At 47.8% G+C, this 22,622-nt stretch overlaps 3 protein-coding genes across 3 annotated transcripts in view; 1 reads left to right on the top strand and 2 right to left on the bottom strand.

Annotated features, from left to right (window-relative positions):
- Positions 1-5,544, bottom strand: part of Arpc3 (actin related protein 2/3 complex subunit 3) — a 16,449-nt gene extending 10,905 nt beyond the window's left edge. The window contains exons 1-2 of the mRNA XM_028766191.1: positions 5,412-5,544; positions 1,018-1,117 (exon numbers count right to left, since the gene is read on the bottom strand). Coding sequence (XP_028622024.1) covers positions 1,018-1,117; positions 5,412-5,417 — 106 coding nt within the window. The 5' untranslated portion in view covers positions 5,418-5,544. The remainder of the gene's footprint in view (positions 1-1,017; positions 1,118-5,411) is intronic.
- Positions 5,545-7,710: 2,166 nt separating this feature from the next.
- Gpn3 (GPN-loop GTPase 3) lies at positions 7,711-16,046 on the bottom strand. The gene is made up of 8 exons (XM_028766063.1): positions 15,904-16,046; positions 14,374-14,482; positions 11,883-12,050; positions 10,486-10,610; positions 9,439-9,554; positions 9,214-9,310; positions 8,520-8,648; positions 7,711-8,333 (listed from the first exon to the last, which is right to left on the bottom strand). Exons 1-8 carry the CDS (start codon positions 15,949-15,951, stop codon positions 8,271-8,273), a joined length of 855 nt encoding a protein of 284 aa, XP_028621896.1. The 5' UTR covers positions 15,952-16,046; the 3' UTR covers positions 7,711-8,270.
- A 150-nt stretch (positions 16,047-16,196) lies between these two features.
- Fam216a (family with sequence similarity 216 member A) overlaps positions 16,197-22,622 on the top strand; it is a 7,541-nt gene continuing 1,115 nt past the window's right edge. The window contains exons 1-6 of the mRNA XM_028766111.1: positions 16,197-16,651; positions 17,733-17,791; positions 18,618-18,739; positions 21,032-21,161; positions 21,237-21,408; positions 21,965-22,047. Coding sequence (XP_028621944.1) covers positions 16,587-16,651; positions 17,733-17,791; positions 18,618-18,739; positions 21,032-21,161; positions 21,237-21,408; positions 21,965-22,047 — 631 coding nt within the window. The 5' untranslated portion in view covers positions 16,197-16,586. The remainder of the gene's footprint in view (positions 16,652-17,732; positions 17,792-18,617; positions 18,740-21,031; positions 21,162-21,236; positions 21,409-21,964; positions 22,048-22,622) is intronic.

The following is a 22,622-nucleotide window of genomic DNA, read 5'->3' on the forward strand; positions in this document are numbered from 1 at the left end:
GGGAAGCAGGCAGGAGGGGAGCACAGGCCTGGTACCCCAGCACTGGGGAAGCAGGCAGGAGGAGTACTGCAAATTGAGATTACCTTGGTTTGACCTCAGGGCCCACCAGGGTTTCAGAGAACGATTTTCTTCTCACATACCCAAGAAAGGTCTAACACTGGGGTATGGTAAGAAACCAACAGAGGGCTGTGGAGATGGCTCAGCGGGTAAGCAAGCTCACGAGTTCGGATCCCTGGGACTCACGTTATTTTCTCTCCTCCAATCCTGTGCTGTGGCTCACAGAGGGCCTCGCACACAAATCAGAACCAAAAAAGCAAGTGACTATTTTCTTTTAAAGTTGACCAACGAAGTAACAGCTTTGGTGGGAAAGGTTCATTTTCCTTCTGTTTTTTTGGAGACAGGTCTCACCCTTGCTTAGACAGGTCTTGAACTACCAGACTCCAGCCACCTCCGACCTCAGCCACCTAGGTACTGCCCATGCCCACGGAATGCTGTCTGTTGCTTATTTTGTCCAGCATGGTGACAGAAGAAGGTTGGGGACCTGTCATTCAGTTAGTCTGAAATGACTGACAGTGCCTGTGGGGACTGTGGCCAGAATTCAACACATTTCCTTTTTTTTTTTTGAGACAGAGGTTCACATAGCCCAGGTTGGCCTAGAATTTGCTGAGAATGACTTTGAACTTCTGATCTTCCTGCCACCTCCTAAGTGCTGGGATCACAGGTATGCGCCACAACACCTGGCTCTCAGTGTACTGGGGATGGAACCCAGGGTCTCCTGCATGCCGAGCAATGTCTCTACCCACGGGGCCACGTCCTCAGCCCACGTCTCCTCTCAGCTCCAAACATCCTGGAGGAGTTCGAAGTGAGGGCACAGTTTCCTGTGGAGTACAACATGCAACTGTGCTGCTGTCTGGTACTGTGGAACAGGAAGGATAGTAAAGAGAGGAAAAAGCTAAGCTCTTCCCGGCTCTCAAGTGACGTCTGCTCTGAACCCAACCAAACCGACACGTTACTTACTCTCCCGAGGGGCGGGTCCTTTGAACTGGCTCCGGATGGGCAACAGTGCCATGTTGCCGATGAGCTTGGTGTCCGGGTCCATGAGAGAAGAGTGGTAAGCCTGCAGGGGCCAGCCCAGGGAAGAAAGAGAGAACAAGTGTCACCAGGAGACAGGGCTAGTCCTCCAAAAGAAAATACCCTCAGGACCAACTGTGGGAGGAGTCGGAGGCTATGGGGAGTCAGTGCCTGACTCAAGAGAACCAACTGGTAGATTCTGAGATTCTGTCAGCTGGGTGGTAAACACAGCCACTCCCTCAAACTGAACTGGATATGCAAAACAAAGGCAGGTAGCACCTAAAATCTCATCACTAAAAAAAAAAATAAATAAATAAAAAAAAAATTACACTTTACCACTGCCTTTTACTACATCTTACTAATCTTCTTTTGCTTTGATTTGTAAAGACAGGGTCTCACTATGCAGCCCTGGCGGTCCTGGAACTCACTTTGTAGACCAGGCTGGTCTCGAACTCGAAGAGATTCACCTGCCTCTGCCTCCCGAGTGTTGCGATTAGAATGCACCACTATGTCTGTCTTTATTATTCATGCTCTTTTTTAAAAAATAATTTATTTGCATTTTATGTACATTGGTGTTTTGCCTGCATGCATGTCTGTGTGAGGTGTGGGATCCCCTGGAACTGGGTGCTGGGAGTTGAACCTGGGCTTTCTGAAAGAGCAGCCCCAGTGCTCGCAGCCCCATGCTCTTAACTGCTGAGACGAGCCATTTCTTCAGTCAGGCCGTCTTTGGATTCTTTAGATTCATATCCCCTCTCTCTCTCTCACACACACACACACACAGTTTTTTTTTTTTTTTTTTTTTTTTTTTTGGTTTTTCGAGACAAGGTTTCTCTGTATAGCCCTGGCTGTCCTGGAACTCACTCTGTAGACCAGGCTGGCCTCGAACTCAGAAATCCGCCTGCCTCTGCCTCCCAAGTGCTGGGATTAAAGGCGTGCGCCACCAACGCCCGGCCACACAGTTTTTTTTGAGACTAGGTTTTTTTCTATTTGTGTGTGTGTGTGTGTGTGTGTGTTTATGAATCTGGGTGCTCATGTACAAATGCCAGACGTTATCATCAGGTGACTTCCAGTTGCTTCCCCACATTTATAATCAGCACAGGGGCTGTCATTGAACCTGAAGCTCATCGCCTGGACAGACAGGCGGCCAGCAAGCCCCACAGACCCTCCTGTCTTTGCCTCTCCAGCACTAGGCTTATCGACATATGCCACATCTGGTCACTTTTGTCAAGTCTGAGACTCCAGTCCTCCTGCTTGAGTGACAAGCGTTTCACCGACGAAACCTCCCCAGCACCAGTTCTTCAGACAAGGTCTCACTAAGCAGCCCTAGCTGGCCTGGGACTCCCTAGGTAGACCAAGCTGACCTTGAGCTTACAGAGATCTGCCTCCATGTGCCTCCTGGGATTAGATCCCTAGGCCAGATACGAGGTATGGAGGGTTGTGTTTCCTCCACGTCTGCGTTTGATGCCATGAGCAAGCAGCTGGCAGGCACACTCCACCTCAGAGACAACACTCAACAAGTTTCCCACCCTCCAGCAAACCAGGACCCAAGCCCTAGTTCTGAAATCTGCCACTTCCTGTCTTTATGACCACAGCATGATTCTCCCTTGAACTTGTTTCCCCACCCCCACCCCCTTCAACCACAACAAGTAGCCCAGGCTAGCCTCTCACTTCCTACGTAGGCGAGGATGACCTGAACTTCTTACCCTCCTGCCTCTACCTCCCCAATGATGGGAAGATGAGTCTAGATAACCACAGGACTGGCGATTAAACCCAGGGCTTCGAGAATACTAGGCGAGTGCTCTGTCAACTAAGCTCAGCTCCGGTCCCCACTGGCCTGTTTCTACAGTTGTAAAATGAGTAAGACGCATGACACCTTTGGTGAGTAGGTACAAGCTAAAGGAGAGGGGAACTGCATTGATGAACAGTCTCATATGCTGGTTCCTAGTTTTGGTTTTCATGTCTCCTGTGAACAAAACCATTCATTTATTCATTCATCAAATGATTGCTCAGTACCTTTTTTTGGTGCAAGATACAAATGAGTGACAGTGTGATTTTTTTTTTTTTTTTTTTTTTGGTTTGGTTTTTCAAGACAGGGTTTCTCTGTGTAGCCCTAGCTGTCCTGGAGTGATTTTTTTTTCTTTTTTTAAGATTTTTTTTAAAGTTTATTTTTATTTTATGTATGTGAATACACTGTAGCTGTCTTCAGACACACCATAAGAGGGCATCAGATCTCATTACAGATGGTTGTGAGCCACCATGTGGTTGCTGGGTATTGAACTCAGGACCTCTGGAAGAACAGTCAGTACTTTTAACCACTGAGCCATCTCTCCAGCCCGTGATTTTTTTTTTTTTAAAGATTAAAAAATATATATCTTAAGCCAGGCAGTGGTGGTGCATGCCTTTAATCCCAGCACTTGGGAGGCAGAGGCAGGCGGATTTCTGAGTTCGAGGCCAGCCTGGTCTACAGAGTTCCAGAACAGCCAGGGTTATACAGAGAAACTCTGTCTTGAAAAACCAAAAAAAAAAAAAAGAAAGAAAGAAGCTACATACATTATTTATGTATGTGCTTTATGTATGAGTGCTGTCTGAATATATGTCTGCACACCAGAAGGAGGCATCCAATCCCATTATAGGCTGTGAATTGCCCTGTGGGTGCTAGTAATTGAACTCAAGACCTCTGGGAGATGTCGTCATCCTGAGACTCGGGGGCCCATTTGGACAGTAACTCTAGGTCTTCACATACCTCAAGAGTCAGTAACTGTAGGAATCATAAATATCCCAAAGCTAAACATGGTGATGCAGGGCAGGCTTGGGATCCCAGCTACTTGGGAGGCTGAGGCAGGAGAGGACCACAAATTCAAGGCCAGCCTGGGCAATTTTATGAGACTCCTTTTCAAAATTAAAAAAGATGTGGGAATATAGCTCAGTGGTAGAGCATCTATGTAGCATACCATGAGGTGCTGGGTTCAATTCCCCACTGCTACCCAAGCACATACACACAGCTCTAAGTCATGCTTGCTCTCCTGTTCATTACTAATAAGCCTTATCTATGCCAGCCCTCTTGCCCATATCCCCGGGTCCCGGTACCCCCAACCTGTCACCCGGCACTGCTTTTGTTTTGTTGCACATGATCAAGCACGTGTGCACGCGTGTGTGTATGTGTGTGTACATTCGTGTGTGTGTGCATGTGTGTAAGGACAGAGGTTAATGTTGGGTGTCTTCCTCAAGTGCCTCTAGCTATGTGTGTAGTGTTCACATTCAAGTGTGTGTATGTGTGCATGTGAGTATCTATGTGCACACATATACACACTTTATTTTATTTATTTATTTTTATTTATTTATTTATTTGTGACGGTGTCTCTCACTGAACCCAGTACTTGCTGATTTTGGTTAGGCTGGCTGGCCAATGACCTCAAAGGATCTGCCTGTCCTTTGCCTCACCAGAGCTGGGGTCATAGCACGACCTGCTATACCCTGTAACCCCACATCCTATAAAACAAGCTCTTTCCCCAGCCTCTTTTTTTCCCCATTTCTTTGGAGACAGGCTTTACATCTATGTAGCCCAGGCTGGCCTAGAACTCACTTACACAGTCTACATTAGACTGAAATCTGCAATCCTCCTGTCTCAGCCTTCAAGTGTTGGGATGAGAGATAACTGCCACCAGGGGAAGGCTAGTTGCCGTCTATTTTCTTCATAGCGTTTGTTAAGATCTGAATCTACTTCCTATTTACATTTACATGGCTATTGTCCACCCGTTAAAATATAAGCTCCTTGAGTGGCCCTTAGTCGCTGCTGTTAACAGTGCTGGCTTCACAGTGAGAGTTCAGTAACACTTGTCCAGTGAAGGTAGACGTTATTCAAACATCCCTTTACTAATCTGCAATCAAGCATCAATTTCCTCCCCCTCGGATGCACGCGAGAAAGGAAACTCCTGGAAACCAGACCACCGCCGAGTCAGGGTGGGAGTTACAGCAGGGAGGACGAAGGAAGAGGTCCATCAGGGAAGTGAAGTCTGACAGGTGACTAGTAGCAGGCCGACCCACTCCCTGGGGCGGAGGAGGAAGTGGAAATGACAAGGGGGAAGAAAAAAAAGGAGAAGCTGGACCCTAGATTTAAAAGCAAATTAAAAGCCATCGTTCCTAGGTTCGAGGCTCTAGGGGGGGATCTGGGAACACGGCAGGACTAGGGGGAAAGCAGCGGGAGAGAGCCGGTGCTGGAGGCAAAGGCTAGAGAACAGGACCGAAGTTTCCTCTCTCCCAGGCCTTCTGACGCAGGTCTCCCGCCTCCCTTCAGGCCCTCGCCCCGCTCGGCTCCCCGCCCTTGGGGCTCGAAGCCTTACCGGCATCTTGACGGTGTCCGGATTCGATCCAGAGACGCCGAACCCCGGTAAAAGGCAGCAGCGTTTCCGCCGAACTAGCCTGGGTGGAGTGGGCGGAAGTAAGCCGGAAGAGGCGGGCGAAGTGAATAAATGAACTTCCGGTCCCGCTTCCGCTGTTGTTTGCTACGGCTGCGGTGATCGCAAGGGACGCCAGAGGTCGCGCCAGCAGTAAGCGCTCAGTGTGACGCATGCGTAAAGCGCTCTCAGAAAAAAGGCTGGGCTTTGGAATTGAAGAATCCGTCTTAGTTAATAATCAACTCCCGATTTATTCTTCATCCCCTGGCTTCAGCTTCAAATCCAATACCACTCCCCTGATTTACCCTTCTGTTATATCTGGTTTTTTATTTCTACCACAGTCCAAGTGGGGGAAATCGGTTCTTAATTTCCACTGAGACTCTCGGGATAAACTCAGTCTTCAGAAACTTACAACACTGAGCCGTCTCGGTGGCCATTATTTTTAATTTTTAAATTTTTATTTTTTTTTAAGAGTCACATGACGTCCAGGCTGACATATCCATATATATGAATATGAACTTACCCGGCTCCACTTGTATTCAGGAATTACAGATGTGTGCCCATCACATCTGTTAGTTTTGATGCCTACTGTGGTGTTTCTGTCTCCCTATCTTCCTTGTCATGTTAAGACAGTCAGGAACCACTACAGGGGTAAAGGGCAGAAAAGTCCTGGGCCTACCCCTTGACCTGTCTGTCACCCACTGAACTTGTATCATGTATCACTTCTACTCCTTCAACAAGGTCTTCCCCGCAAACCCACCACTGTCCTCATCATATATGTAAGTATGTATTTTAGAGTCTCTTTTTTTTTTTCCAGACAGGGTTTTTCTGTGTAGTCCTGGCTGTCCTGGAACTCACTCTGTAGACCAGGCTGGCCTCGAACTCAGAAATCCGCCTGCCTCTGCCTCCCAAGTGCTGGGATTAAAGGCGTGCGCCACCAATGCATGGCATATCTTGAGAGTCTTACTGTGTAGTCCTGGCTAGCTAGCCTGGAACTTGCTTTGTAGACCAGGCTGCACTCCCAGGCACTGAGGGTATAGGCTACCTCAGTACCCAGCTAACTACTTTTTATGTTTTTGAGACATGGTATTAACTATGTAGCCCAGGCTGGTCTCTACAATGTCTGGCTTGTACCCCTGTTCTTTGTATAACCGACAAGGAGCCAGGTCCTGGGTTTGAATCCTAGTTCCAACATGACTAGCTGTGTTATTCTGGGCAACTTAATTTACCTCTCTGTGCCTCTGTTCCTCACCTAAATATAGAGGCTCCAGTATTTACCTCATTGTTTAAGGAGGCTGAAATAAGCGACAAGAAAAGTAGTAAGAATTAACATACCTGAGAACCTGTTTAATGGGAGTCCAGAGACCAGAGACCAGGATGTTTTCAGCTCTGCCATACTCCTAGGCCACAGAAAGTCACCAGGCAGCTCAGCCAGTCAAGGTATAGACACGTGACTCTTCCCCTGAGCCTTGGCCTCCAGGTGCCAAGCGAATACTGATTCAAAGGGAGCCTCACTTGGCTTTATTGAAAATGGATCAAACACAGCACTACGGGACACCATGACAACATCTGACCTGAGTTACATTTCTGTGAGGGCTTAATTAGCGTCACCAGGTAGACTGGTCACCAAATAACCTTGGGCCTTATTGCAAGGATTCAATGAGAGAGATTATGGACAATGCTCTGTAACGTAATGCCTAACTGAACTTAATGAGATCCAGCCTCCCTCTGTCAGAGCCTGGCCTGGGAAGGATGCTGGAGCAAAACCTTCCAGCTGTCTGCTCCCCATGGCCTGCACAACACCTGCTGCCAATGGACTCTGAAGAGTTGAAAGTAATTCAATATAAGTTAAGAAGAAAAAGTATTTCTTCTGCTTCACGGCATTCAGTATTCCAAGAAAATCTAAGCTTTTAAATTCTCAGAGACTACAAACAAACCAAATTTGTTTTTTTTTTGGTTTGTGTGTTTTTCCCATTTTTGAAACATGGTCTCACTATGTAGCCCAGACTGGCATTGGTCTCATGGAAATCCTACCTCAACCCCTCGAACCCTGGGACCACAGTCAGGAGCCACCATGTTCACACAGACACACACTAGATCTCTAACAGTCGCTGCCAACATTTTGACCCCTGGGGAAATCAGCCTGTAAAGAGTTTTTCTGGAATGTGTTCCAAAGTCTGCCTGGAAAACAAGAGTGCAAACAGGACCTGTTTCTTTCCTATACATGCACCCATATACACAAATCTCAAACACAGTTTTCATTTTTAATTATATAAATAATACATGTTTGATTTGGGAAAATAAGATTTATGTATATGCTTCTAATTTTTTTAAATTTTGATGTAGATATCTATTTTTTGTAACAATAATTTGTACCTCTCCAAAAACAAGTAAGTCAAAAGAAGACCCCCTCAAAAAATAAAAATCCAATTGTAAAAGTGAAGTTCCACTGGCTCTAATTGCACGCGCAAGCACACACACACATATACACACAAGAGATGTATGTGTGTGGCTAGATTGATTTATACTATATACAAGTCTATGTGCATTAATTTCTACTTTGATTTTTTTTTTTAAATACAAACAATACTGTCAGGATAAAGTCTCCTGGAAGAGCAGCAGTTTCAGAGCTCAGAGCACAAGCCAGGCCTGCTCACTCGATCGGTCACTCACTGGCTCAGCCCTGGAGCCCAGTGTTCTTTACAGGCACAAGCAGCAGCTTCCCAAAGTTCTTCTCCTACACCGTCCAGGAGGAGAGCACCTCACAGCTCGGCCGCAATCGGGATGGTGGCTTCTTAGTCAACCTCACTCATCCTGCCGTTCTTGAAAATACTCATCAAACATGGAGGAAGACTCTTCTTCATGCTCCTGATACAAAGGAAACACAGCACAGACCATGCATCCCTCCTCGGGACACCTCATGCTGAGTTCACACAGTGAACAGACCACGCCTTCCCTCCTCGGGACACCTCATGGGAGTTCACACAGTGAACAGACCATGCCTTCCCTCCTTGGGACACCTCATGGGAGTTCACACGGGGAAGCACAGCTCACCTTCGGCTCCTTAAACTCCAAGTCCTCCCCGTACTGAATGGCGAAGTCAATGTGCTGGAGCACGATGTTCATGCTCTCCTCATCTGACTGATCGTACGGCAGAAAGCGGACCATGCTGTAGTCGTCAACCTACACATGCGGGGTGGGAGAAGCGGGCTCTCTGACAGTGCAGCAGACGTTTCCCACTGCAGGTTTAATAATTTTTATTCTCCTTAAAAGCATATGTGCAGGCTGGAGAGATGGCTCAGGGGTAAGGTGCTTGCTGCCGAGCTCGCTAAACTTAACCACCTGACCTGACCTTGATCCTTAAAATCCACAGGATGGAAGGAGAAGATAATCAACTCGTGCAGACTGTCTTCCTGGCATACATGCACGCACACACACTTACAAGCATGCCCCCATACACACAAATAAAGGTAAGCAAGCAAACACTCACATGCACTAGGACTGGAAAAGGAGCCCTAGAGACAGACAGCACAACTCTGGCTGACACTTCTGACCTGCTAGCACTGAGCTGACCCACTGTGGCCTGTCCCACTGCCTAAGCTAATCATCAAGCCCTCCCCACCCCACCCCAGCTTTTCATAGGGGATAGCACTGGACTGTGCTGCACACAGGTGGACACTGGCTAGCCATGGGCAGACGCCCGAGGAATCACTGGAGAAGGCCTTAAAGGAACCACTCCGACACTTACCAAACCACATATGGCTTTTGTCAACTTCTTGAATTTTTGGCTTCTTAAGTCACCTGTTGAATCTTCTAGCAGAGAGTACATGTCTGGATCTAGAAACCTTTAGTGAGAAGGAGACAAGGGAAGGAGGAGTACACGAGGGAAAAGACCACAGCCCGAGCCTGTCTCAGGGCAGAAGGCTCGCTCAGCCCTCAGTGCTGTGCTGGGGACTGCGGGCCCTGAACTCACTTCTCAATTTCCTTCTTGGCTTTCTTACTCAGCAGGTCCATCTTCGTCATGATGTTAATCTGTGGGATCTCTAGAGAAACCATGGCGCTCAGGGCCGCCAGGATGCCAGAGAGGAACTGGGGAAGGAAGGAGAGACCACGGACAAGACCCGTTACTGCCAACAAGGCCTCCCGACTCACCGGTGCCCGACTAAAGATACTGCTCTTACAGGGAAAGACACTTGCTAAGAAGGTGGCGGAAGCCCGGCCTTGAAGGAGAGAAGGAAAGATGTGAGCTCATCTACAGGACCAGAGGGGCGTGGAAGGCCTTTAATCCCAGCTGCACAGATGAAGATCGAGTTCTGGGCCAGTCTTTGCCATACAGAAAGACTGTCCCAACCCATCGATGAGTCACTTGATCTACCTTGGTCACATCTCTGGATTCTGACCATGACAGTGGCCTTCTTCCTGACTGACACCCCTCAAGACTACAAATGAGAAAACACAATCTCTAATTTCTAAACGGGACTAAAGGTCTTCAGAAAATGACAAGATTTTTCTGCTTAGTTTTCATCTTTGTATTTGGGATGCTGTCTTACTCTGTAGCCCAGGCTAGGCTTGAACCTGCAGTGACCCTCTCGCCTCGGGCTCCTGAGTGCTGTGAGTGCAGCACTAACCACGCACCCAGCTCGGTGTTTTAAATCCGTATCTAATACAACGCCCGTCTGCCTCAATTCCCATTTCACAAGCAGGCCCCCAGTCTATTTTTCTTCTTATTTTTTTTGAGACAGGGAACTCTGGCTAGCCTGAAACTTGATTTCTAGTCCAGGCTGGCCTTGAACTCAAAGAGATCCTTCTGACCCTGCCTCCTGAGTGCTAGGATTAAAGTCGCCACACCCAGCTAAATCTATTTCCTAGGTAAACATACACTGACATAGTAATTTGACCATTGGAGATACTAAATAAATGTTACAGCCTATGAAATACAGAGACTCACACGGAATGAGCAGAGACTGTCACTTGCTTTCTACCCTGGACTGAAAAATCTACAAGAGATTCCTCCTCAGACCTTGAATGACTCCACCATGAACTGAGAGTCAACAAGGAAGACGCCGCACACTCGGAACTCCCACTGCTCAAGCTGCTGGACCAACTGCTTCATTACAGGCAGGTGGGTGTAGAGCTCGATCTGACCTGCAGTGGGAGCACAGAACAGCAGTCAGGAACCCGGTTATACAGCACCTGCACACAGGATGCCGCCGGGATGGAGTGACAGAGGGAAGGGCGCACAGTGGACGCACGCCTAGTGTATGCGACACCCTTGGTTCAAGCCCGGTACTGAAAGAGAAGGACATCAGATCCTGCTACACGTCCAGGTGTTTTGCTTTGTGTTGTCTGTGGCGCTCTGGACTAAACTGCAGACTTGAGCATGCTAGACATACATGCTATGACAGTCCATCCCCTCAGACTATGCAGTTTTTCCTTTGACTTTTGTGGGTTTTTCTTTTCTTTTTTTAAATTTATTTTATTTATATGAGTACACTGTAGCTGTCAGACACACCAGAAGAGGGCATCAGATCTCATTACAGATGGTTGTGAGGAACCATGTGGTTGCTGGGAATTGTACTCAGGACCTCTGGAAGAGCAGCCAGAGCTCTTAACCACTGAGCCATCTCTCCAGCCCCCTTTTGTGGGTTTTTTGCATTCTGTTCCTGAGCTTGATTGTTTTGATATATGTATGTCTGTATGTCATGTGTTTGTAGGTGCCTGTGGAGGCCAGAGCAGGGTGTCAGAGCTGAAGTTGCAGGGAACTGAACTCTGATCCTTTGGAAGAGCAGCAAGTGCTCTTAACCTCTGAGCCACTGCCCCATTCCCTGCACTCAGCTGTTATGGGGGCATTACAGGCTCCCAGGACAATCATAGAACCCAAGGTACAGCCACCACAGGGACATCAAGCAGACTTTTTTTTTTTATTATTTCTTTTTTCCCCAGAGCTGAGGCTGGGGATGTAACCCTGTGGTAGACTGCCTCCCTGACATGAACTAGCCCAGAGTTCAACCCTCAGCACAGAAAAACAGTAACAAGCACAAAGAGACAGTTTGGGAATATTCATACTCATCACACACACACACACACACACACACACACACACACACACACACACACACACACGCATGCACCTGAGCAACTGAAGGCTACACATGAGGGAGGCTGGCCAGGCTCCAGTGACAGCTCACACAGCACCTCACACCACTGCTCCCACCTAGCCACCCCACCTCCCACTGGACCTTAAGCTCCAGGGCCCTGGCTCCCTCATTCTTAAGGTGGTTCTCAGTATGCACTTGATAAACCCAAGGGGTAAACTGGAGCCAACTGGCTTCCGCAGTGTAGTTGTTCACTACTGTCCCCATGAGGACGCAATGTCACAGCTTCAGGGCAGACTGTACATTCAAGTTGCTGATGTACCTGGACAGTCAAAAAGGATGTAATCGTCCTCCACGTGGCCTAGACAGTTCTCCAGCCAGTCAAAGTTATTGGCGAAGTACTCCATGCAGAATACCAATCCTCCGTTGGGACCAAACCGCAGGGAATCGTCCTCCATCACATCGTCCACCTCGATCAGTTCCCGGATGTCTGGAGAGCCAGGCAGGGACCAGAGTGAGTATCCACTTGGAAAACTTAAATCAACAGACAAATAAAAAACTCCCACACAGGGCCGGGATGATGGCTCAGTGACTAAGGGTGCTTGCACACACGTGTGAGGACCAGAGTGTGAATCTCTGGCACCCGTGTAAAAAGCTGGGTGTGGCCGTAATCTGTAACTGCAGTGCTGTGGGCAGACACAGGAGGGTTGCTGGGGGGGGGGTGTTTGTGTCCAAGGTTCCGTCAGAGACCCTGCCTCAAAGGTGGAGAGTGAGAGCCCAAGACAGCTGCCTGAGCACCACTGCAGAGATCTCACACAGCAGAACACTATGCAGACATAAGAGGGGAGGGGAGCTCTTTTTTGTGTGTTTGTGTTTTGTTTTGTTTTTTGAGACAAGGTCTTAGACCAAGCTGTCCGAGCACTCACAGAGACCTGCCCGCCCTGCATGTGAGTGCTGGGATTAGAGGCGTTCACTGCCACGCCCGGCTTGGAGGGGAAGCTCTTTGAGCTCTGCTACAGAACAAGCTCCAGGTGTATCATTAAGTGAAATATTTAAGGCATAGAACATCCTGTAAGAATCAAATGTGAAGAAGAAAGCTGTCTAAGATGGCCCGCACTACAGTCTTAGCTCTTGGGAGCGTGAGGAAAGACGTCTATACAGCTGGGTCCTGTTTCAAGGCAAAAACCAAGCACAACAAAATACACAAGTCCACTGCACACACTTTATATATACACTCAGGCTGGATTTCAGAGGCACAAGTTGCTTATGGAGGAACAAATCAGAAACTAGCAACACTGGCTACCTAAAGCAGCAGGCTTGACTGCTGGGCCACGATTCAGGAGATTTTCCCATACACTTCCTCCTCTGTGTGGTTCACATTTTGAACCATTTGGCTATGTAGTGCCTAAATCAGGAAGTAAGCTAAAATGAAGCCAACTGCTACCTCTTAACTTGATGACCAAGAAGTCACTTAACTCCCGAGCCTGATTACAAGTTGGAGGTGGGGAGGGGAGCACTAACCCCAGGGTGGGAGGATGAGGACTGTGTGACTGACCTCCAGAAAGTCAGTAATCTAAACAGAGCAGGAAGTTGCCCTCTGTGAGGCCCCGAGTCCCTCAAACATCTTTCCCCTTAAGGAAACTGAGTGCTTTTAGCCACGTGATCCAAAAGCGACAGCCTGCCTTTCTCTTGAGAGCCAAGAAGATGGTTTCCACTTCCTCCTCAGCCTGCTCCCCAACTCCACCTACTAGAGGGCCACACTCTCCTCAAGAACACACCCCTGGCTCACATCTGTGACCCCAGCAGTCAAAGGTAAAGACAGGAAGTTTAGAAGTACAAGGCCATCCTTGGCTACATCAAGAATTTGTGGGCAGCTCTGGCTATGTGAGACTCTATTTCAAACCTCAAGCTAAAATAAAACATTCTGTGGCTGCTTCCACTCTGCAGAACTTTCTCCCCTGCTCTCTGTCCCCTCCCACCAGCTGTTGGTCCCCCTTCTCCACCGATAACTCTGGTCAAAGCTGCCAACCTCACCATGGTCCCACATCTGTCACCGTCTTACAGAACTGCTCAGTTAGACCTATGTAAATAATCCCTCTATCTTGAAAAATTCCTTCTTGTCCTTCCTGAAGCTTACTGATGCCCCTCCTCTAACAGCCTCCAAAGAACACACAGCTTCGGGGCTCGGCCTCTGTCCCTCTTTAACCAAACTCCCTCCTAACATGAGGTCATCCCTCCTGGAACTTAATGAGATTTTTTTCTTCACTGCACAAACATCTGTCTGCATCTTCCATCTAGGTGAGCAGCTTCTGTTTGAGGTTTACTGTTTTTAATTTAAAATTAAATTTAACTTAAAAACTGCTTTGTTTTGTTTCCCTGACACTGAGGCTACAAGTGTGCACCACCTCACTTGGTGTTAGGTGGTTCTGAAGGTAAAACCCAGGGCTTCGTGTGGCCTAGGCAGGCACCCTACCACTAAGCTACACCCCAGCCCTGAGCCTCAGCTTTTTAAGCCAGCACAGGCACTGCTTACTGTGGACAAACCATCTTGCCACCAACTTACCAGAGTAAGCAACAAAGGGACCAGAGGGAAAGACAGGGAGGCAGGAGCCCACTCACCTTGGAGTCTCCCAGCAAAGACCAGAAAAGGAGGCCATCGTACCCACAGCCACAAACACCACCACCAATGAATGGCCCATGGCCTCATCTCACTCATCATGAAACCAGGGGTGAACACTGAGTAACTGAGCGCCAGCTTCCAGTGCCTTCTGAGCTTTACTGGGCCTTCAGAAGGTGGCCCTGTGGGGACTTACCAGCCATCACTGGGTAGCTGAAGTGTTCTGCTGCCGGGTCCAGGTTGACCACCTGGACTGATCGGTTGAGGGCTTCACAGTGCTGAACCATGGTGGAACAGTAGGTGCTCTGTAATGTTACAAGGTGGGGGGTTAGTGTCCAAGGCAGTATGGTGCCACCTCCACACTCCCAGACACTTCTCCCCTCTCAGAGAACATCTTGTTCTCTCTACCTGGGACAACCCCTCCATAAAGATGCATTGCAACTGACAGGTGAGCGATGTACCTTCCCAATCAGATGACAGGCTGTGGTGGAGCCACATGACATCTCTGGTACTCTGAATATTGTGTTTATCAAATATCAAAACGATACAAACACCTCCACACACTCTAGGAATCACTCAAATGTCATCATTGACTGTTCTTCTGTGCTTAGTGTCCCTGGCATCTTTCCCTTAGTATGTACTTACAAAGAAACACTGTATCTTTAAAATAAAAACCAGAGCCTGGGGGTGGGGTGGTAAACACCTTTAATCCCGGCGGATCTTTGTGAGTTTGAGGCTAGCCTGGTCTACAGAGTGAGTTCCAGGACAGCCAGGGCCTCACAGAGAAACCTGGTCTCAAAGGGGAAAAAAGAAAATAAAAGAAAAAAAGCTGAGTCTAACGGAGCACACCTTTAATCCCCGGACTTGAGGAGGCAGAGGCAGGCAGATCCCTAAACGGCAGACTAGATAGCACCATGTACATATTGAGTTCCAGGCCACTTAAGAGCTAACATGACTCTGCTTCAGAAACAAAGAACAACAAAAAGACACACACTCCACCCACCCACACACACACACAACGAGGAAAGAAAGCCTGCTATAAACATTCTTTGGGGACCGGAGAGATAACACTTAAGAGCACTTGCTGGTCTTGCAGAAGACCGAGGTTTTCTGCAAGTGACAGCTTCTTCTGGTACCTTTGGGCAGTGCCCACAAATGGTGCGTATATACACACATATACCCGTATCAGAAACCCATACCCCAACTTTACCCCCTCCCCTCCCCCCTGGCGTTGGAATGGAACCCAAGGTCCAAACTTCTGAGAAACAGGAAAGAAAAGACTTCATACTCGGTGTGTGGCAGAAGGCCTGTTTTGGAATTAGACAAAAACAGACTGAAATTCTGGGCAGAACTAAGCGTGTGGTTCTGAAAAAATAAACCTTTCTGTGTGTGTAATCTGTAGAATGGGTATATAGGATCAAGCACACGGAGCGGTTACAGAAACACCTGGAACGACCAGGGCAGTTCTTGGAGCAAAGGTATCTACTGCTATTATTTTAAAGGTATGTATCGAGAGTGGGTACGCGCACTTGAGGGCACGGTTCGTGGAGGTCTGAGGCTGGAGTTACAGGTCAAAACAAGCTCTTAAGCGCGCAGCCATCTCTCCAGCCGCCCCAACAGCTTATTACTCCCAAACAGAAACAAGGTACAAGCAGAGAGCCGAAGCCAATTACCCAGGGTTCCCCGGGGCCCAGCCGCCCACGAACCGCAGCTCCTCGAGCCTCACCTTCCCGCTGCCCGCGGGGCCCATGACGAGCTGCGCATACCGAGGCATGCCGGCGCTCCCGGTTCACACAGCCGACTGCCACACTCCCTTCAGCCTTCGCGCGACGGCCACCGAGTTCCGGAAACGTGGGTAGGAGCCAATCGCAACCGAGATCGCTTGTTCGTCACTGGTATTTACTACACGCGGGACTACGGAGCGTCCCAAGGGCCAAACGCCTTGTGAAGCGCGTACCGTGGAAAACGAGGAGGCGGAGACACGCAGTTCGCGCGTGCGCAGAGAGAGAGCTGCGAGCCGTTGTCCGTTGGCCCCCGGGCGAAGGCGGTTGCCTGGGTGATAGCGGATCGTGGATAACGCTCCGCGCCCCGGGGCCGCAGCACTGATTCTTGGGGTTGAGTCATAGGGCGCCATCCCAAGGTTTGCAGAGCCTCAGAGGGTCTAGAATACTGAGGTGGGAGGCGCTTTCGCTTTAGGGTGCGTGTGTATGGATTGGCCCTGACGCGTCCTTGTCGCGGAGAGAGATGCCAAGGCGCAGGAGCCTGTTTACCTGAGGTTACTCCGCCTCGGGTCTAGCTCCAGGATCTCGGGTCTTCTTCCGCACCATCCGGGAGCTGCTTGAGCAGGGTCGGCGGTTAGAGCCGGAGGCCACGGACTCACAGCGGGTGTGGCGCACGCGTGAGGACGGGATGCCGAGCCGTTGTCCCGGGGTCGCGGGGCCGCCCGCCTTGGCCCGGGCGGAAGGCGGCGAAGGGTAAGGCCTGGAAAGCCCTGCTGAGGAGGCGCGAGAGGGGGAGAGGGCTCTAGTGGGGCCGGGACTCGGCCGCCGAGGCGAAGGGCGGGCGAGGCGGCCTCGGGAGCAGGACAGCGACTGCGGCCCACTCGCGTTTTCTGCCCCTAACCTATCGGGAACCTCGGGCCTAGCCGCCCCGGGCCTGGGAAGATTTTAACTATTCCCTAGACGGTTGAGGACAGTTGCCTTCTGATGTCACAGCTGGATGCCATGCTTCCCTGTCCCCCCCTCCTGACCTCTTAAAATCAAGAGCAGGGATGACTGGGATCCAACTAGGCCCACAATCATGGCTCTTGTTGAAAACGTGGCCATGACATAAATATATTTTTGTTTATTAAGTATATACTTATTATTAAATGTACATTTTATTGTACATGTATATATTTGGTGCTAAGACTTAAAAACATGCGATGGGGTCCTGTTACTCTCAGTGTGCTAGCTCAGTGGACTCACGGTCACTGAGAAACTACAGGAAGCAATTTCACTTTTTGAGAAAAGTAAAAAGAAGGGATGCAAGATTGGAAACACTATAAACCAACGGACCAGTTCCTGCACAACATACTCTTTTCAGTACAGAAATTTTATTAAAGAACAAGAAAGATAGCCTGTGGATAAGTACAGGAGCCAAACAAACTACATGCTGGATCTCACTGTAGAATTAGGCTAGGAAGCTATAAGACCAAATGTAAGTCCTTTCTGGCAAAGTAAAAAGGACTAGGAATTCAACGCAGTGGTAGTAGAGCACTTGTTTAGTGTTGGTTAGCCCTGGGTTCTATCTCCTAGTAGCACACGCACGCACACACACACGCACACGCATGCTCATCCTAGTATGGTAAAAATCTGACCGCTCACTTAGAAAAAGCTTTATTCTTTTTTGTAGCCAAATTAGAGGAGAAAATTCGCAAGACGTTGATGAAAACAGGAAAAAGTGAAGAGCGTGTGTAGCTGTCTCTGTTCTAGACATTCCGTCCTCATTGGCTGTCAGGCTGCCGGATCACATATTATAATACATATATTATACATATGTGTTCTTTTCTAACAGATCAGCTGGACATCCTTATCACCAGACTTCCAAAGGCACTGGCGAGCAGCATAAAGCAGGTAATGCATATGGATCACAGATTGAGAGAAACCAGGTTACCTGTGACTAGGTACACTGTGGAGTTTTACCAGTAGGCTCAGAGGGCTGGCAAGATACCACAGCAGCCAAGGATACTTGAGGTCAAGCTAGACTACCTGAGATCAGTTCCCCCAGAACCCACGGGGTAGGAGAGAACTCTTTTTTGAGTTGTACTCTTTCAAGAGTTTCAAAGATGAGCTCTTTGCCTTTTGTTAATATATAACGATTCTTTTTAAAGTACCAATGAATTATAAAAGAAGGGTGTTCAGAATTAGCAATGATCGGAAAGCACGTGGCATTCCTGTTGTTTACACATGGACTAAAGGGAAGAATCCTGCATGAGCCGCTTCAAAAGCCATGAACTGTTTCACAGGGAGCACTTTCAAAATGCTTCTCTTCTGATGAAGTTAAGAGAGAGAGGGAAAAAAAAAAAGCCCCTAAAGGCCTCTTACTAATTTTGCAGGTTAAGGGTTAAGGGGAGGTAGAGTGTGTTGTCTGTCCTTGGTGACATGAGTGTGTCCGCAGGATGCTGAAGGACAACTCTGTGGAGTCACTTCTCTCGTTCTGTTTTGCAGTCCAGCGCAGATCGCCAGACATGCTGGGCAAATCCTTTCCCATCTTGTCAGGCCTGCCTCTCATTTTTATTTTGCACTGAACTGCTGATGAGTGATTCTGAACATCTTTTTATGTGAGACATGTCAATTCCAGATGTTTGTGCACTCTAAAAATAAATTGCTTCAGGATAATCACTGGTAAATGATTATCTCTGGTAAGTAAATATGTCTTATCAATAATCTTTGCCTACAGACAGAATCAAGGAGGGACACAGAGTGTACTTACACATCGCCAAACTGCAGGAGTTATGGAAAACTACTCAAATCCAAACAATTCCTATCCCTAAATCAATGACAGATGCGTCTTTTCTAAAGGTAAGACAGAATTTGAAATTTTAACTGTGGTGTATGTGGAAGTCAGGAAAGCTTGTAGGAACCAGTTCTCTCCTTCCACCCTATGTGTCCTAGAGGTCACACTCAGGCTCTCAGGCTTGGCAGCAAGTGCTTGGCTTGCTGAGCCATGTTGCCAGCCCCTGAAATGTTTCTGAAGGATGCCTAATATTAGGTCCAGGGCCTTAAGCATCCACAGCAAGCTCAGCTACCATGCTGCAAGTCCAGAACTTGTGTCTGAAGATAGAGATTAAGGCCCTGCAGCCTACATGGTATACCTAATATACTGTCAATGAGTCCATGAGGGGAGCCCCCTGCAGTGGTGACCTTATAACACTGTGGATGGAGCCTGTTTTTCTTCTGGCTCTTTCCTTTGAACACCCTTTTCTTGACTCTGGGGATTTGTACTTGTGCACATACCCACACACAGACACACAATTTTTAAAAATTTAGGTTGGAAACTAACTTACAGTATGTTCCACAGACATAGCAGATAGTTTTATGCTTCTGGAAAAGATGTTTCTTTAGTTGTGACATGTTACTGTTAATATTTAATAAAAGGGGCTGTGCAGGCCTGACTATCTAAGCGGTGGTGGCTTTGTCTAGCTCAGGCCACCATGCTCCGAGGCCTGAAACCAAGCGCTCCACAGCTGGAAGCAGCCAGAGGCCACGGGCACACCATAGCTAGAAAGGCCAGCCAGAGACACAGGCCCTGGAACCCACGAGACACTAGCATGCAAGAAGCCTCTGCCAATCTTCCACGCTGTCTCCACAAGGCTGGGCTGAGCCCAGACCATCTCACCATTTACGCGATACCCAGTAGAAATGAAACTCTATAATGTTTAAAGATTATCCAATAGTTTATATATTTAGTAATACTCAAATAACAAGAAGCCCACATAATTAGAGGTGTTACCCAATACCTAACCTAGATGTTACACCTACCTTAGACTGCTGGAGACACGCGTACATCTGTCATCTTTTTCTCCTCTCTCTCCTCCTCTTTACTCCTCCCACATTAGCTCCTCCCAAAATACCGAGCTTAATATCGCGGGGAGTTATACTGCTACAGAGACAGAACAAACTAAGGAGCTTTCAGGTACCACCATCTTATACCTCAGAAATCATTGTAAGAAGACAAGGGCAGGGGACATGGCTCAGCTGGTGACGGTGTTGGACACCAAGCCTGAACCTGCATTGAATTCCTGAGATCCACACAGTGGAAGAAGACAACCAAAAGCTACAACCTCCACATACACTCACAAACACTCCAACAGTCTCATACACATGCACACGACAGGAAATAATCAGTCAGTCAGTCAAGCACCATATCCGACTTGAGAAAGGTGATGGAGGCTAAAGCTTATGACAGAGAGCAGAGCCCTTTTTTAGTTTTTGGTTCCTTTGGTTCTCAAAGCTCAGAAGATAGATGAACGATTGTAGGTGACAGCTACACCATTTGCATGTTTTAATAAACTGTCACTTCCTTCTCCTCTGGGCAACGTGAGATAACTGAATTTGCTTGTGGGAATCACAAAGATGAGGTGGGACAGCCCTCAACATCCATCCTTTCAGTAAGAAGACTACTGACCTGTGTTCTAGTGTCCGGGGTCTCTGCGACTACCAAGGCCTCCACTGTGTCAGTCTGTGAGAGATAAGGCAGTTCAGTTCAACACAGCTCAGTAGCTGGTGTTGGTTCAAATGTCAAGAGTCTTACCTTGAGTACTTTATTTTAGGCATATATAAGCACAGCGCAATTTGGGAAAATGTTTCCTAGTGTAAATAACTCAGCCCCATGTACACAGCAGAACTTAAGACATGACTACATCTAAACTCTTTGTAAAGTAGAAGATAGGTACTATAGATTAACTGAGGGAAGAGGCTCAAGGGTCTTTCCTTGACGAGGGTCTGGAGGAGCATTATCTGTGTGCCCCATCTACCTTTCTCAAGTCGGACGGATATGGTGCTTGACTGACTGACTGACTGATTTCCTGTCTTGTGCATGTGTGTGAGACTGTTGGAGTGTTTGTGAGTGTATGTGGAGGTTGTAGCTTTTGGTTGTCTTCTTCCACTGTGTGGATCTCAGGAATTCAATGCAGGTTCAGGCTTGGTGTCCAACATCGTCACCAGCTGAGCCATGTCCCCAGCCCTTGTCCCTTAGGAGAGGTGGCCCTGAGTATTTGACATTCCTAGTTCTCCCAGTGTTTATCTGTGAACACAAGGACCTACATGCCTCCTACACTGCAGCGGTCAACAAGCCTCTGTTCTGTTTTTCAGCATCCAGAGCTCACCTTGGGCCAGAAGCGCTACCTGTGCAGCATTGCTAAGATCTGTAACTCCAGCTATCTGAGGACCTTAATGAAGAGGCAGTACATGCATCTATTTCATCATGGGTCACAAAAGCCAGGCAGGTCACAAAACTGTTTCTTGTCAGTTCTTAGGAGAAGGGAGAGTGTCTTCTAAGAGGTGATCTGTGTTCCAGGTGTCCTCGCTCACCACAGAGGCCACATCAGCTCTCGCTACTCACAGAAGCAGCACTCCCCCTGTACTACATGGAGACACCATCTGGAGAGAGAAGACTCTCTGAGCATTGCAGCTGAAACACCTGAAATGATCATACATTCCCTTTGGAGACCCCTGAGACACAAAGAAGGGTCTGTCTGTTTCTTGAGTTTAAGAAGGAAAAACTGTCCCCAGTTTTGTGTGAAGGGGATCCTCCTGAGAGTAACACTCCATTTTCCTAATACGTTCACCAGCTAAACTCAGATAAAGGAGCTTACTGCCGCTTCATTGAAATGAGTGGGATATGATACTCAAGGGCGTTTGAGTGTCCGTGACAGGACATATAACCCAGGTGTGCCTCAGACGCGGGGTAATCTCCTGCCTCAGTTTCCCACATGCTAGCAGTATAGGTGATCTCTTAGTACTTGGGAGGATCAGGAGGCTAAGGGCATCTTGGTCTACTTGAGGCATGCTTGGACTACATGAGATTGTGTTTCAGAAAATAACCCATATCTTGTAACACAGAAGTGTCAGTATCCAAACTGTAATAACAGTGCTGTACTTCAGGGTTAACAGATCACAGGAGAATCTGGGGAATGAGGGTCTTTGGTAATCCCAGCACTAGTAAAAAGAATCTTATTTTATGTTTGAGACTGAAAGCACTGTTCACTTTACTGTCTACAATTAACATATTTCTCCTTATTACAGGTTAAAAATTGGATATGCATCTAAAACAAGATGCAAGTCCCTGAAGATTTTTAGAAGACCAGGCAGACTGTTCTTGCTACCAGGTAAATGTGGAATTAAACACACATAAACACATCGAGCTATGGATTTGTGTTTCTGAAATAAGGTCTCATAGAACTGACCTTGTGTTTCTGCCTCTAGGCACTAAGGTTGTAAGTGGCAGGGTTACCATGCCTGCTTTGCACTTTCGAACACTTTGCTTAAAAAAATACGAAACCAAATAGTCACTTTATTTAAGTCAATTAAACATTTTAAATGTGATGAGCTCTGTTTAAAATAAAAACTATCCATGGCAGTACAGCATAGGTCCCAGGGCAGAAGCAGTGACTGAGTTCCACGGCAGCCGGCTCTATATAACAAACTGAAGGCCAGTCAGAGCTGCTCAATAATACCCTATCTCAAAAACCAAAACAACGAAACACGAACTAGTAAAAATTCTCTACTCAAGAGAGTGACATTCAAGTGTGTCTTTTTTTTCCTGTGCTAGGTAGGCATGTGCTCTTCACAGACCTTGACCCCTGGTCCTTCAGGGCTTGTTATTGTTACTGTTGGTTTTGTTTTAAGCAGGGTTGGTGTCTCTCTCTCTCTGTCTCTCTCTCTCTCTCTCTCTCTCTCTCTC

This window comes from Grammomys surdaster, unplaced genomic scaffold (genome assembly GCF_004785775.1).
Source record: "Grammomys surdaster isolate TR1022 unplaced genomic scaffold, NIH_TR_1.0 166, whole genome shotgun sequence".
Taxonomy (NCBI): domain Eukaryota; kingdom Metazoa; phylum Chordata; class Mammalia; order Rodentia; family Muridae; genus Grammomys; species Grammomys surdaster.